The 14,778-nt window shown below is 43.2% G+C and overlaps 1 protein-coding gene across 1 annotated transcript; it reads right to left on the minus strand.

Annotated features, from left to right (window-relative positions):
- Positions 1–1,203: 1,203 nt before the first annotated feature.
- Positions 1,204–14,034, minus strand: LOC139312620 (vomeronasal type-2 receptor 26-like). The gene is made up of 5 exons (XM_070937561.1): positions 13,989–14,034; positions 12,401–12,542; positions 10,223–10,277; positions 7,141–7,270; positions 1,204–2,108 (listed from the first exon to the last, which is right to left on the minus strand). The coding sequence occupies exons 1-5, from the start codon at positions 14,032–14,034 to the stop codon at positions 1,204–1,206; spliced, it is 1,278 nt and encodes a 425-aa protein (XP_070793662.1).
- Between the last annotated feature and the right edge of the window lie 744 nt (positions 14,035–14,778).

Below are 14,778 nucleotides of genomic sequence, written 5' to 3' on the forward strand. Positions count from 1 at the left end.
CTGGATGCGGGGCCCCAAAATAAATGAGTGTGGGGCATGTAGGTTAGCTCTGGAGCTGGGTTCAGGTGGGGTGGAGTGGGGAGGGGAGTCCCAACTTCTTCTTGGGGATGGACTCCTGGACTCAGAACTCTTTCTAGTTTCATAACTTCTTAAAGTGTGCCAGTTGGACCTTTTCCTGGATCTTGATTCCCTGGGCTCAGTCACTCATGCCCTGGTCCTCTTGCATTGGAATTCATACAATGGGCTCTACATAGGGCTACCTTTGAAGAGCATTTAGAAGCTGCAGCTGGTGCTGAATGAAGCAGGGTGGACAATGTTTTCTACCCCTAGTATGGCCCATGTCATAGCCCTGTTTTACAAGCTGCATTGGTTTCCGCTTTGCATCCGTGTCCAACTGAAGGTTTGGGTTATCACATTGAAAGTCCTCCGTGGCATCCTCTTTGAAATAAAAAACACATCTTTTGGCAGTTTAACATTTTTTATTAGGTTATAAGATAAAATGCAAAAGTAAATAGAAAAACACAGGAAGGAATGGGGAGAGAAAAGTGAGGAGAAATTGGGGAAAAGAAAAAAAGAAACATGGACTTCCGACTCCCTCTGGTGCAGTAAAACAAAAAAAAAAAAGCAATAATATCAAACCACAACATTTTGTTTTTCCATAATAATATAAGCTAGCCATTTCTATAAAAACATATCAATCTAATCGGTAAAACAACATTAACTTTAACTTTATCATAGAATAAATAATGGTGCCATCCAAACTTTAATTTGTGGCCCTCTAATTCAAATAGCCTCTTCTTCTGGAGGTTCACCCACTCTTTTAACCAGGCCAGACAACATGCCTCAAAATATAATTTCAGGTCTGGTAAACCCAACCCCCCATTTTTCCTTAGCATCTTGCAGTAGTTTATATCTAATTTTGGGTTTTTTCCTTTGCCATATAAAGTTAGAAATATCCAAAATAATAAACACATCTTTGACAATACGTTTTCCTTCCATACAGGGCACTGAGCCTCAGTAATGACACTTTGAAAACATGAAAAACAAAAAATTGACCACTGGAACATTTTAAGCAGTTGCAGAACTTCATAAGGAATTATTTTATGGACAAATTCCGCTTTCACGTCATTATTTGTTAGAAATCTGATCACATTCTAAACACACTACAAAGAGAGATAAAAATGAGGCCAATCCTTGCTTTAGTTAGAAATTCTTGTTTCTTACTATATTTTCTCTACAATTCAGATCAGGCCTCAGCAGAATAATGTAGCATTTGGGGAAAAAGATACAAGCCAAGAGAGCAGCTCCAGAGGCCAAAATGGAGAAAATCTCCACGGCCACCATGGACTTCCCTTTGGTGCTCAGATAGGTAGGGAGGAAGGAGATCCAAACACTGCAAAAGACCAGCATGCTAAAAGTAATGAACTTGGCTTCATTAAAACTATCAGGCAATTTCCTAGCTAGAAATGCCACTGTGAAACTGACAAGGGCCAAAAAAGCTAGATAGATGAGGACAATGTAAAACATTACAGTTGAGCCTTGCTTACATTCCAAGATGATCTCTCCAAACAAGGAGTGGAAGTCCAGGTTAAGAAACGGAGGAGAGGTTCCCAGCCAGGTGGCACAAAAGACTGCTTGGATCAGGGGACAGGCTAGGACAATGGCGTTGGTCAGTGGTTTTCCTAAGAGTTTCCTTGTCTTGTTCCCTGGTTTGGTAGTCATGAAAGCCAGAACCACCATGACAGTTTTTGCCAACACAGAGGAAACTGCAAGGGAAAAGAGAATGGCAAAGGCAGATTGTTGTAAGAGACAGGTGAGCTTCCCTGGTTGACCAATGAAGAGGAAGGAGCAAAGGAAGCAGAGCAGGAGGGAGACCAAGAGAATGTAAGTGAGATCTCGGTTGTTGGCTTTGACAATTGGTGTGTCATGATGTTTATAGAAAACCATTAGGACTGCAGAAGTGATCACAGAGAAGAAAAAAGCAAGAAAAACTAAAATGTATCCCAAGGTTTCTTGATAGGAAAGGAAGTGGATCTTCTTGGCAATGCAGTGGTCCTTGTCCTTGTTGGGAAATTGGTCTTCTGGGCAGGGGTCACAACGAGCTGCATCTGAAATCAAAAGTCTTTATCTAAGGATTTCTTGAGCAACTACCATAAACATTTTCCCTCCTGCAAAAGTGAGACGTGTGTTGCCTTCCTAGTGTTGACCCTAGTACAAAGGGAGAAATGAAACAATCCCCTGGGCATTTATGGGGCATCAAAAAGAGCAAATCATCCTTTATTTATGATGATTCTGGGGATAGATTAGCCAGAGACAAGGATTTATTCAGTTCCAGCTATCCATTCACTGTGCACTTCCATGAGTAATGTGGCTTTCAGTCTCAGATTCCTGCCTGTTTTTCCACCATTTTATAACTGAACACAAAGAAGAACGACAGATCTATTATCCAGAAATGTTGCTGTTTTGTTTTGCGTACATTATTCCTGCCTTAACATCTCTGCTTTGTACTTCAAATCTGTTCATTCCTGACTTCCAGTTGTACTTCTTGTGCCTTTGGAAGGCTGATCCATGAGCTTCATGGTCAGCTCCAACATCTCATTATTGGAGAGTTCAAATCAGGACCATAGCCACCCTGGAGGGGTGGTGAAGCAAAGGGGGACAGAATAGCAGGTAGAGGGGAATCGCGTCTCCCTTCCCTGACTAGGAAAGCCCACTCTGCCAATGACAGGGAGCAGTGGCAGAAAACATGGCTGCCATGAAGCCGAAGACATCATTAATACCCAAGACTGAGCAGGAGCAGAGAAAGTGAGTGGCTTGTGAACTGGGCAAAAGAATAATTTTCTTTGAAAATATCCCCAAGAAATATGAGGGGGAAGAATACTAGAACTATTTGCTAGCTGCAGAACACACACACACACACACACACACACACACACACACACACACACACATATATATATATATATATATATATATATATATATATATATATATATATATATATATATATATATTTTCTTACTTCTTCGTAGGGGCTATGTGTGTTTTTCTTCTAGCCAGGTTTTCCCTACGTAGCCAAGGTTTTTCTACAGCTCCAGCTCAGTAGAATCTCATCTACTCGGTTCTGGGCTTTTTTCTTTTCTAACACCTAGCAAGCTCTCACTGCTAGGAGGGAGACCTAAATAGATCCATTTCTAGCTCGTTAGCTTTCGTCAGTAGGCCACACCCATCTCCTCCCTGTAAAGGCATAGTATCAATTTTCTTACTTCTTCGTAGGGGCTATGTGTGTTTTTCTTCTAGCCAGGTTTTCCCTACGTAGCCAAGGTTTTTCTACAGCTCCAGCTCAGTAGAATCTCATCTACTCGGTTCTGGGCTTTTTTCTTTTCTAACACCTAGCAAGCTCTCACTGCTAGGAGGGAGACCTAAATAGATCCATTTCTAGCTCGTTAGCTTTCGTCAGTAGGCCACACCCATCTCCTCCCTGTAAAGGCATAGTATCAATTTTCTTACTTCTTCGTAGGGGCTATGTGTGTTTTTCTTCTAGCCAGGTTTTCCCTACGTAGCCAAGGTTTTTCTACAGCTCCAGCTCAGTAGAATCTCATCTACTCGGTTCTGGGCTTTTTTCTTTTCTAACACCTAGCAAGCTCTCACTGCTAGGAGGGAGACCTAAATAGATCCATTTCTAGCTCGTTAGCTTTCGTCAGTAGGCCACACCCATCTCCTCCCTGTAAAGGCATAGTATCAATTTTCTTACTTCTTCGTAGGGGCTATGTGTGTTTTTCTTCTAGCCAGGTTTTCCCTACGTAGCCAAGGTTTTTCTACAGCTCCAGCTCAGTAGAATCTCATCTACTCGGTTCTGGGCTTTTTTCTTTTCTAACACCTAGCAAGCTCTCACTGCTAGGAGGGAGACCTAAATAGATCCATTTCTAGCTCGTTAGCTTTCGTCAGTAGGCCACACCCATCTCCTCCCTGTAAAGGCATAGTATCAATTTTCTTACTTCTTCGTAGGGGCTATGTGTGTTTTTCTTCTAGCCAGGTTTTCCCTACGTAGCCAAGGTTTTTCTACAGCTCCAGCTCAGTAGAATCTCATCTACTCGGTTCTGGGCTTTTTTCTTTTCTAACACCTAGCAAGCTCTCACTGCTAGGAGGGAGACCTAAATAGATCCATTTCTAGCTCGTTAGCTTTCGTCAGTAGGCCACACCCATCTCCTCCCTGTAAAGGCATAGTATCAATTTTCTTACTTCTTCGTAGGGGCTATGTGTGTTTTTCTTCTAGCCAGGTTTTCCCTACGTAGCCAAGGTTTTTCTACAGCTCCAGCTCAGTAGAATCTCATCTACTCGGTTCTGGGCTTTTTTCTTTTCTAACACCTAGCAAGCTCTCACTGCTAGGAGGGAGACCTAAATAGATCCATTTCTAGCTCGTTAGCTTTCGTCAGTAGGCCACACCCATCTAGCTAACGAGCTAGAAATGGATCTATTTAGGTCTCCCACCTAGCAGTGAGAGCTTGCTAGGTGTTAGAAAAGAAAAAAGCCCAGAACCGAGTAGATGAGATTCTACTGAGCTGGAGCTGTAGAAAAACCTTGGCTACGTAGGGAAAACCTGGCTAGAAGAAAAACACACATAGCCCCTACGAAGAAGTAAGAAAATTGATACTATGCCTTTACAGGGAGGAGATGGGTGTGGCCTACTGACGAAAGCTAACGAGCTAGAAATGGATCTATTTAGGTCTCCCTCCTAGCAGTGAGAGCTTGCTAGGTGTTAGAAAAGAAAAAAGCCCAGAACCGAGTAGATGAGATTCTACTGAGCTGGAGCTGTAGAAAAACCTTGGCTACGTAGGGAAAACCTGGCTAGAAGAAAAACACACATAGCCCCTACGAAGAAGTAAGAAAATTGATACTATGCCTTTACAGGGAGGAGATGGGTGTGGCCTACTGACGAAAGCTAACGAGCTAGAAATGGATCTATTTAGGTCTCCCTCCTAGCAGTGAGAGCTTGCTAGGTGTTAGAAAAGAAAAAAGCCCAGAACCGAGTAGATGAGATTCTACTGAGCTGGAGCTGTAGAAAAACCTTGGCTACGTAGGGAAAACCTGGCTAGAAGAAAAACACACATAGCCCCTACGAAGAAGTAAGAAAATTGATACTATGCCTTTACAGGGAGGAGATGGGTGTGGCCTACTGACGAAAGCTAACGAGCTAGAAATGGATCTATTTAGGTCTCCCTCCTAGCAGTGAGAGCTTGCTAGGTGTTAGAAAAGAAAAAAGCCCAGAACCGAGTAGATGAGATTCTACTGAGCTGGAGCTGTAGAAAAACCTTGGCTACGTAGGGAAAACCTGGCTAGAAGAAAAACACACATAGCCCCTACGAAGAAGTAAGAAAATTGATACTATGCCTTTACAGGGAGGAGATGGGTGTGGCCTACTGACGAAAGCTAACGAGCTAGAAATGGATCTATTTAGGTCTCCCTCCTAGCAGTGAGAGCTTGCTAGGTGTTAGAAAAGAAAAAAGCCCAGAACCGAGTAGATGAGATTCTACTGAGCTGGAGCTGTAGAAAAACCTTGGCTACGTAGGGAAAACCTGGCTAGAAGAAAAACATATATATATATATATATATATATATATATTTGTCTATGTAAGTTTTCACAGGTATATATGTGTGTACAGTTAATATCTCGGGTTTCTTCCCGTGTAATTGTAAACATATTTTAAGGATATGTTTACAATTACACGGGAAGAAACCCGAGATATTAACTACACACACACACACACACACACACACACACACACATATATATTCTGAGGTTTTCGCGGGTGTTTGTATGTAGGTCTTTGTTATTTGGTTATCGCCCACGTAAAATTGCCAAGACACTTCCAATATTATATTATATTATAGCTTTTATATATATATATAAAAGCTATAATATTTAAGAAGAGAAACTATTTAAAGAAAACTAAGTTAAAAATTTGAACTCTCAAAGTGAAGACATGACTTTGAAAAGGTATTTTTTAAAGATTATATATACTGGAATTTGATCTGGAAATTGTTTATATTTTATGACTATCAAATTTTATTACTATTCATTCACCCACCTATTGGATTTACAATCTAAAATAATTAAATTGGATTATCAGCACTATGCAGAGAGGCAAAACCAAGCTGAATTATGATCGCCATCTGCTGCTAAGAGGAGAACTGTGCATCTATGGGAATTTGTTTCTTTGTTGGATTATAAGGATTTACTTCAAACTTACTTTAAACTTCAAAATACAAAACTTTTGAAGAAATAAAAGTGATTGGAAGGGACGTGGATAACCCCTGGATTTTTTAAAAAAATTGGACTGTAAAATGGAAATAAGTGGATATAATGATATGGAGCTGACATACCAAGACATGAAGGATTTTATAAAAGAACAACATAAGGAAATGAAGCTTCAGGTGCAGAAGCATTTTGATGATGTCGGGGTCAGTGGGCAGAGCCTCCCGCTGGTTTTACTACTGGTTCCGTAGATGATATGAAGTATGATAGAATTATGAGAAGGTTTAGAGTTGAAAGATAACAGTAGAAACTATATGTTAGTAAAATTAGAAATGAAAATGGGCTGTAATTATTAAGAAAAATATTGTTATGATTATTTATATTGAAATATATGAAACCCAGGAATCAAACCATTCACAGAATGAGATGTATAAATAAAAATATAAAAAGCTTTTTAAAAATCTGTTCATTCCTCCCTTTCTGCCCTATCGAAGAGACATAAATAGATGGATTTCCTCTTTCTCCGGCAGATCTGTTTCCTCAGAGGTTGATAGAGATGCTGGAAGAAGCAGGCACTAAATGAAACCTTGGACTGCATTCCCCACTTTCTCAGGAAAAGATTGAAAGATGGTTTCCCAACTGGAGGTGAAAGTAGAAGCAGAAACCGAAGTTCGGGATTGATAAATTGTGCCCTCAAACTATCCTTGCTAGGGATCGAGAAAGGTGGCCTCTGTGGCCAGGGCAGTTTGGATCAATAGAAAGGTTTTATTGAAAAGTATCAGTGCATGTCAATTTTATCAAAAATGGTCACAATAACAGAAATATACTGATTTTATGTATTTCTTCCTTGATTCTGGAAGATTTAAATTTGAAGTATGGTCTACCTGTCTGATTAGAAATGGTCCCTTCTGGACAAGGGTCACATTGATAGCAGCAAACCTGCTCGCCCTCTGGAACTCTCCTCCTCTCTCCTGCATGGCACCTCTTCATGCCACACCTGGCAATGGGGATGGTCTAAAAGATAAGTATTTGTAATTACTTAAGGAACGAACCTGCTGTATTCATTCTTTTCCCCATTCCTATTTCTATGTTCAGATTCTCTTCTAAAGAGATACAGTGCCACTGTCTATCAGAAATATGGAACAGCTCCTGAGGGATTCAGGCCACTGGCATTCCTGAGACATGAATAGATGCCGGAGATTGGAACTGGGGTTTCATCATGAGGAGGAAGGCTTGTGACTGAACCGCAACATTTCTAAAAGAAAGAACCATGAGGATACAACTGAGTTCCATGGAAATCACTGTGGCTTGCTGTAATTGCATCTGGCATTTCAAGCAGATGTTGATCCCAAGCCTTAACTTTTGTGGACTGACACAAATCAGACCTCAAAAGATGTTACACGTAAAGCAGGTTATTCACCAAATATCTGCCATAATTTCTGACTCAATTTATTATTTTTCAAGTTAGGAAGATGTTCTGCATTGCAAGAAGAGAATGAATCTTTCCCTGAACTTACAACATTTCCTTGCAGCTCACCTTTGTGGCCCAGACGATTCCATCAGACTTAATGGTGAAATCCTGGTCTGGAGGAGCCTCAGGATTTACTTGCCCAACCTTCATGGGGACAAAAGATTGATTGGGGAGGAAAACCCAGTTGAGAAGATCATAACGAGCAGATCCCAGTCCATCTTCTGAGAAGGAGACTTCCTCTCCAGCAGTGTTGTTGAACTGCACATTCCTCAAATAAGGAAGAATCTGAAAAAAAGGAGACCTTCAGAAATAGGAGTATGTGGGCTAGAGCTACAAATGGAACATCATTGTTCCATTTCTTGGTTGCCGTCTGAAGAATCAGATGTATTTTACTTTGAAATTCAGTTTTCCCTTTATCACTGGGCACTCCAATTTCACTAAAATACAAGAATTTTAGTTCCACAATCTAAATTTAATTTTAGGATTTTCCTTTCGTGATACTTTGCAATGTGGACTTTGAAATAGTTCCAAAGTCCTGTTGACTGATAAATGAATGTTTGGAGTGAATAAATTATTTCTATCAGAACCATGGAAAATTCCACTGATTTTCTCTAGCTCATTCTCAAAGGCAGCACAATGCAGGAACCGGTCTTGATCTACTGGGCCACGTGGAAGGAAGCATCTGATATGGTTGGTCACTTCACTATTCAGAGATGTCCAACATTTTAGCCTTTGATGCAGAAAATTCTAATGAATTTCAGATCAGGAACCCATGAGGACCACTTTGAATCTTGCTCTGTGCTGTGGTTGTCATAGAAACAGAATCCTATTATTGGAAGGGACATTGGACGTCTTCTAGTCCAACCCTCTGCTCAAGCAACAGACCCTCTACAGTTTTAGACATGTGGCTCTTCTTAAATGGCACGAGCAATGGGGCACCTATGACTTTTAAAGGTAAACCCTTCCTTAAGAAATTTCTCCTTAGTTCTAGAGTTGTTTCTCTCCTTGGTTGGTTTCTATCTGTGGACTGAGTCAAAAGACCCAGAAATTACCTGCCATGACTGGACATTTGAGATCCCCTTTCCAAGCCTCATCATGGTCAGTCGAACTCTGGATCCATACATTGCATGCAAAGCATGTGCCACAGCATAAACAGCATTGTAGATATTGTAACTGTCACCTGTCATTCTTGTTTCAAAAATGTATTTTCGCAGATTCTGCAGATTCTCCTTTCCTGTACATTGTTTTTCCCCCTTTGGAGGGATCTTTCCTGATTTATGGATCTTGCAGTCAAAGACCTCTTCCCACCATTGAGAGAGAAAGATATCTCCTTGGGGGTTCAGGGGGTCTAAAGACAGAAGGAAGTGGCTGAATTCAGAGACATCCCTGGAGTGGTCCCTAAAATGCAAGACCCCATGATAAAGCTTTACCAATTGTAATGTTTCTTCAGATTCTTCCATGCCAAGTTTCCAATGGGAAGTGAAGATATAAACTTTCCTAAATGATACTTTCCTCTGGTTTTCAAAAGAATACATCACCCCTATTACAGTGATAGTAACAATTGAGTCTGCAAACAAAATAAACACTTCTGTTTTAGACAAGGTAAGGAAATTAAGAAAAAACTTCTTGTGATTGATTTGAACATCATCCAATTCCAGCGTTAGAGTGAAGGCCAGGCAGATCTCCTTCTCCTGAAGCATTGGTGTCAGAGTTGAAATGAAACGTTCTCCTCTGTCATCTTCAGGGGCAAAAAGACCAACCCAGTTCCACTGGAAATGCAGGAGCAGCTGGACTAAACCCACATACTGAGGAGATTCTTTGGGATTAATCCGGAAGAAGGAAGGATAAACTCTTCTCTCTCCCTGGGAGAACTCAAAGCCAACACCGAGCTGGAGAAAGTGAAATTATTTTTTCAAAGACATAGTAAGTTTTATGTTGACTTTAGTAGTTACCATTGTCTGGTTGATGGCCCTCACAGACAGGCTGACTCTCTTTGACTGGCAAGCTTCATCTTCTTCCCTTCTTAGCCATTTTTATTAGTTGTGGTACATCAGAAGACAAGAGAAGAAACCAACAACCTGATACAGAGAATAAATGGCACTAAAATAATGGCTACTTTTTAATAAGAAATAAACTAAGAGTCACAAGGTCATTATATGCCCCAGCCCAACAAAAAATACTTTTAGTTTTATTTTTGGCTTCTGTCTGTGCTTCTGATCTTTGTCTGTTCCATACTCTATCCAAGAGAGCTCTCTTACCTGTGGGACCTTAAAGATGCTGAAGATGGAGGCCATCTCCATTGACGACTTGGCACTGAGACCACCAATGACGGATAGCAGAGTGTCCTCCAGGTCACATTTGTAACCTGGAACCACTTGGCCTCGTGAGCCGAGCATGGAGAGGCTGTTTAAGGAAATAATCTCCTCCCTCTGGAAATGGCGGTAGATGTGGAAGCCAAGGGTGATGTTGGGGAGCAGAAGAAAATCCTTATTGACCTCAGAGACAGCAAACATCAATGCAAGGAACTGCTGGTAGTTACTGGGTACAAGCCTGTAGTGAGAAAAACATTGGTGAACATTACAGGAAAGCTTATGGTGGGAGAAACTTCCAAATTTCATTGTGTCAGTTTTTTTTTTTCAAAGGATTTCCCCTGACTAAACTTGGATGACTTTGTGAGAGAGGAGACAAGCCTTTCCATAGATACCATGGACTGTTTTATACTCTCTATCGATTCCTTCCATATTCACTTTGCTTTAGTGGCTGTAATCCTTTCCAACTGCTCCCCTTTCACCATCATTATTTAAGGTCCCTCTTGGAGCAGCTTCTTCAGGTGTGGTAAAAATTGCTGAGCACAGGACTACAGTGGGAGTCACCTCAGAGATTTACTGAAGGAAAATTTAAAATTGGAAATGAACAAAGAGGAGATGCAAGATTATTTCTAATTTAAAACACCTGAATTGACAATGTATCATTCATATATTAACTTACAAAGCAATATATATTCTGATGATGACCAAAACATATATGTAAAATATGGTGTGGGTAGGTAGGTGGTGGGAATCTGTTTGTCTTTGTAATGTCTTTGTATTTTTTGTATTGTCTTTATATCTTTGTTTAAAATCCAATTTAAAAAAAAGAGAATTCCAGCCTATTTGAAGAGCTTCCTAATTTATTGAGAGAAGCACAAAATGCGTACTACACCAGGACCGTTCAAAACACTAGAAGCGTTTTTTGAAAAAAGTCCCTGAATGTAAAGCAAAGAGAACATTTATCTGCATGTTTCTCCTTCAGCTGAAACTTACATATGTTCTAAAAGAAGATTCATTGTATTAAAATCTAGGCCAGAAGATTTGAAATTGAGTCGCAAGGGCAAATTCCCACCAATAATGAGATCACCAGGTCTGTAGTTACTTTCCTCTAATGGGATATAATCCCTGAGCACATATATGGTTTGCAGCCTCTTTGCTGTAGTTGGAGCCAGGAGCCAGAAGAGCAGCAGAAGCATCAGAAGTAGCATGACTCCTGCCGGGTCATTCTTATCACCTTCCCTCCTAGAACAGAAATCAAGGTTTATGCAGAAACTGATTTGAAGGTTTCTCCTGAAATCTCACTGGAAGTTTAGCAGATCAGACACCACCTGTGCCACCTGGATGTCCCCAGGACCAATTTATATCAACCATGCTTCCTCTTACCTGTGTTTGGGCTGTGACCATAGAGGAAACAAAGGCATGGGAGTCTCTTCAAACCCAGGAGTGAGCTCTTTGCGAGACAGGCTAAAGTGACACGTTCTGCCCCCAATCTGGTGAACTCAGAGGTATTTTTTAAAGCAAGTTTCATCCTGGAAGATCTTTATGTCTAGAAATCCACAGGGGATACATGAAGAATGGCAGGGATAATTGCAGGGAAAGGCCATTCTCTGCCCCCCAACCCCCCGGAGTAACAGCAGAATGGAAAACATGTTTGTGTCTCTTGTAATTCACAGAGCAGATGGAGTCATGGGGAAACTGTTTAGTTGGCCTATGTGAAAGTGACCCCTGCACAGAAGATGGATTTTAGCTTTTGCCCTAGTTTGGTCAGATAATAGGAGGGCTACTTGAGAATAGTGGCACAAGGCAGAGATGTAATTTGAGGAAGAATCTCAGGATATTAACTGCAATTTTTTTGGCAAGACTTGCAAATTTCTGTTGCTTTATCCTAAGGGTAGGAATTGTCAACCTGGTGTTTCTTTTGGTTTTTTGGGGTGCTGCTCCCCAAATTGCCAGGTCTGAAATTCTTTTCTGGAAGATTCCTTCACAGGACCAGTTAGAATCAATACTACTGTACCAGCCTTCCTGCTGCCCAACAACCTCCGTGTCTGAGCCTCTGGAGGGCATTTCTCGGTTGACTGTGGAGTTCCCCAGGCTTATAGTCTTGAGAGATGTCCATTTGCCATCCCTGGGGCAGGCCTTAGAGGCATCTCACCATGGCCACCATCATTCTTAGCTCAACTCAAAACTGACCACTTCCAACCTGATCTGAGGAGGAGCTGTCCTTGTCATCTTTGGGCTGACCAGATCATGGCCTGATGACTTTGAGATTCTTTTATGCTGCCCCTCTCTGCAGGGAGGCCAGATCTCTTTGACCAGTCCACTCTTAGTGACTGATAGAATTCCAAATGGAACTGGGGATTTTACCTGAGGTTCTGCTGCATGGTCCTTGTGAGGCCTTGGCCACTACCGGGAGTAGGAAAGCTATTGAGGCCTTCGATGGGATCACTTGCATGCAACCACTCTTTGTCCATTGTTCCCAACATGCCCCATGATTCAATTGAGGGAGCTGAAAAGGATCAAGGGACACCTAGAGCTCTGCTGAAGGAACCTGAGGGATGAATCTGACTGAACGTGAGCTGGAGCAGGGGTGTCAAACTCCATTTCACTGAGGGCCAGATCAGGATTGTTGTTGCCCTTAGGGAAGCTGGGTGTGGCATGGCTGTGTGGTTGTAGGTGGATGGGTGGGGGTGGCCAGGGTGGGCATGGCAAACTTGATATCCCTCATGTTGAGGGGTGGGATCAGGCTGATCCACCGCAGAGACTCACTGACCCCCTCGGGCAATGCGGAGGGTACAGATGGCAGCATGAGTCATTTGACCTTTGAGCTCCCAGGACACCAGGACTCCACAGCCCTGCCCCACTTTCCTGAAGGGATGCCTGGGCTCAATTGCCTCCTGATGCTGCTGTGCTCACTCTCCTCGCCCAGTCTGGCCTTCCTGGACTGGGGGGAGGGGCTGAGGGACAGTGGGGCTCCTGCTGGAGGGCTCTGCTACTGCTGGTGCCACTGCTTGAAGGCGAGGCAGGGGGTGAGTGGAGGTGGCCTGGCTGAGGGGTCCCAATGTATGCTGGTGTAGGGCATGTAAGTCAGTTCTAGGTCTTGGCTCAGGCAAGGCAGAGTAGGGAGGGGAGTCCTGGCTGCCTCTTGGGGATGGGTCTCTCTGCTCTTCTGATATACTGAGGCCATTGCAGCTGGGGAAGTGGGTGGGAGGCTCATCCCACCTGTCTGGTGGAGCTGGAGGAAGAGGTTTGGAAAGCAGGGGCTGAACCCCAAGGTGGCAGCAACAGCAGGTGGAAGCAGATGCATGGGGGAAGGCATAAGATTTGGTCTGCAAGGGGGCCATGCAGCCGCCTGCCACGTCCCAGCTGGGATGGCTGTGGGCAAGCAAAAACAAATGGAGGGACAGAGTGGGTGAGTGAGTGGGCAGCCACCTGGTGCATTCAGCAGGTCTGATCATGTGCCTCCCCCATGGCTCTGCCTCCCCCTTTTGCTTGGAGGGCCAACCTGGCAGTCCCAGTGCTTGGACCCACCTGCCCCACATGGGCTGTGACTACTGCCAGACTGTCAGCCTCCGACTTTCTGCTTTGGCTGCCATAAGAAATGGGGGGGGGAGAGTGTGGGGGGAGGGAAGCAAGCTGGTGGATTTTGAAGAAACGAAACCTAATCACCGAAGTGGCTATCGGGTGAACCGTCATTGCGTTCCTGATTGATAACGATGTCAGACATGCTTCCACGTGACCTCTGGAGACCTTTGGATTGGGTGATTGATGATGGACAGTGGGAGGGGATGCTTTCTATATGCAACTTTCGCGCCTATTGCTTTAGTTTGAGCTTTCCTTTGGTTGCGTTCATTTCATTTTCCAGTAAAAGTACATTACTCTATTAAATATGGAGTTTGACTCATTTTTTCCTGGACTTTGAAGGAAGTACACCTGACATTAAGCTGAAACTCACCCCAGTCATCCCGGATAACCACCGAGGGCACTGTGATCCAGATCATGTCGGATCAGGAAACTGAAGAAGCAGAAATGGGAGCATCTGGCTCTACGATGCCTTCATTTCAAACAGAGAAAGAAACTGCTGAATGTTTCTCCAAACCAGTACCTAAGACCACTGGTTTGGGACCAAGGAAGGCCGACAAAACACCCGTAAAAACCCACGGCACCGCCCTGAAAGGAGAAGTCGTTGAGTTCGCTCCCCGAAACAAAGGTGAGTTGGGAACTCCGACCACTGCCGACGACAGCGGGACGGACTCTGACTCCAACGATCTGGTGAGTCACACAGAGGACCCCATGCTCATCCCCTTAGAAATAAGGGTGCCATCAACAGGGACACAAGCACAGATATTAGCCCTACTAGACTCTGGGTGCACCAGGTGCATAATCAGCCCGAAAGTGGTGGAAAAGATGGGTCTGAGACTAAAAACGCTAAAAAGGCCCATTGCATTCTGTCAGTTGGACGGATCAATTGCAGGAGGGGGCCCAGCCAGTTTTGTGACCGAACTCATTGAAATGCAGCTGGGGGATCACGTAGAAAGTCTCAGATTCATTGTGGCCCCTGGCATGGAACGGCCTCTCATACTTGGACTGCCTTGGCTCCGTAGATGGAACCCACGGGTTAATTGGAAAACAGGGGTTTTGCGTATTCTCACCAGAAAACCGAGATTAGAGAGGGAAACCCCCTCCCTAGAGGGCAGGTCAGGGCCCAAAACTGTGGAAATGGCAGTAGGCCACATTGAAGGGGA

Source organism: Pituophis catenifer, unplaced genomic scaffold (assembly GCF_029215685.1).
Source record: "Pituophis catenifer annectens isolate HBS135680 unplaced genomic scaffold, rPitCat1.0.hap2 SCAF_1, whole genome shotgun sequence".
Classification (NCBI taxonomy): domain Eukaryota; kingdom Metazoa; phylum Chordata; class Lepidosauria; order Squamata; family Colubridae; genus Pituophis; species Pituophis catenifer.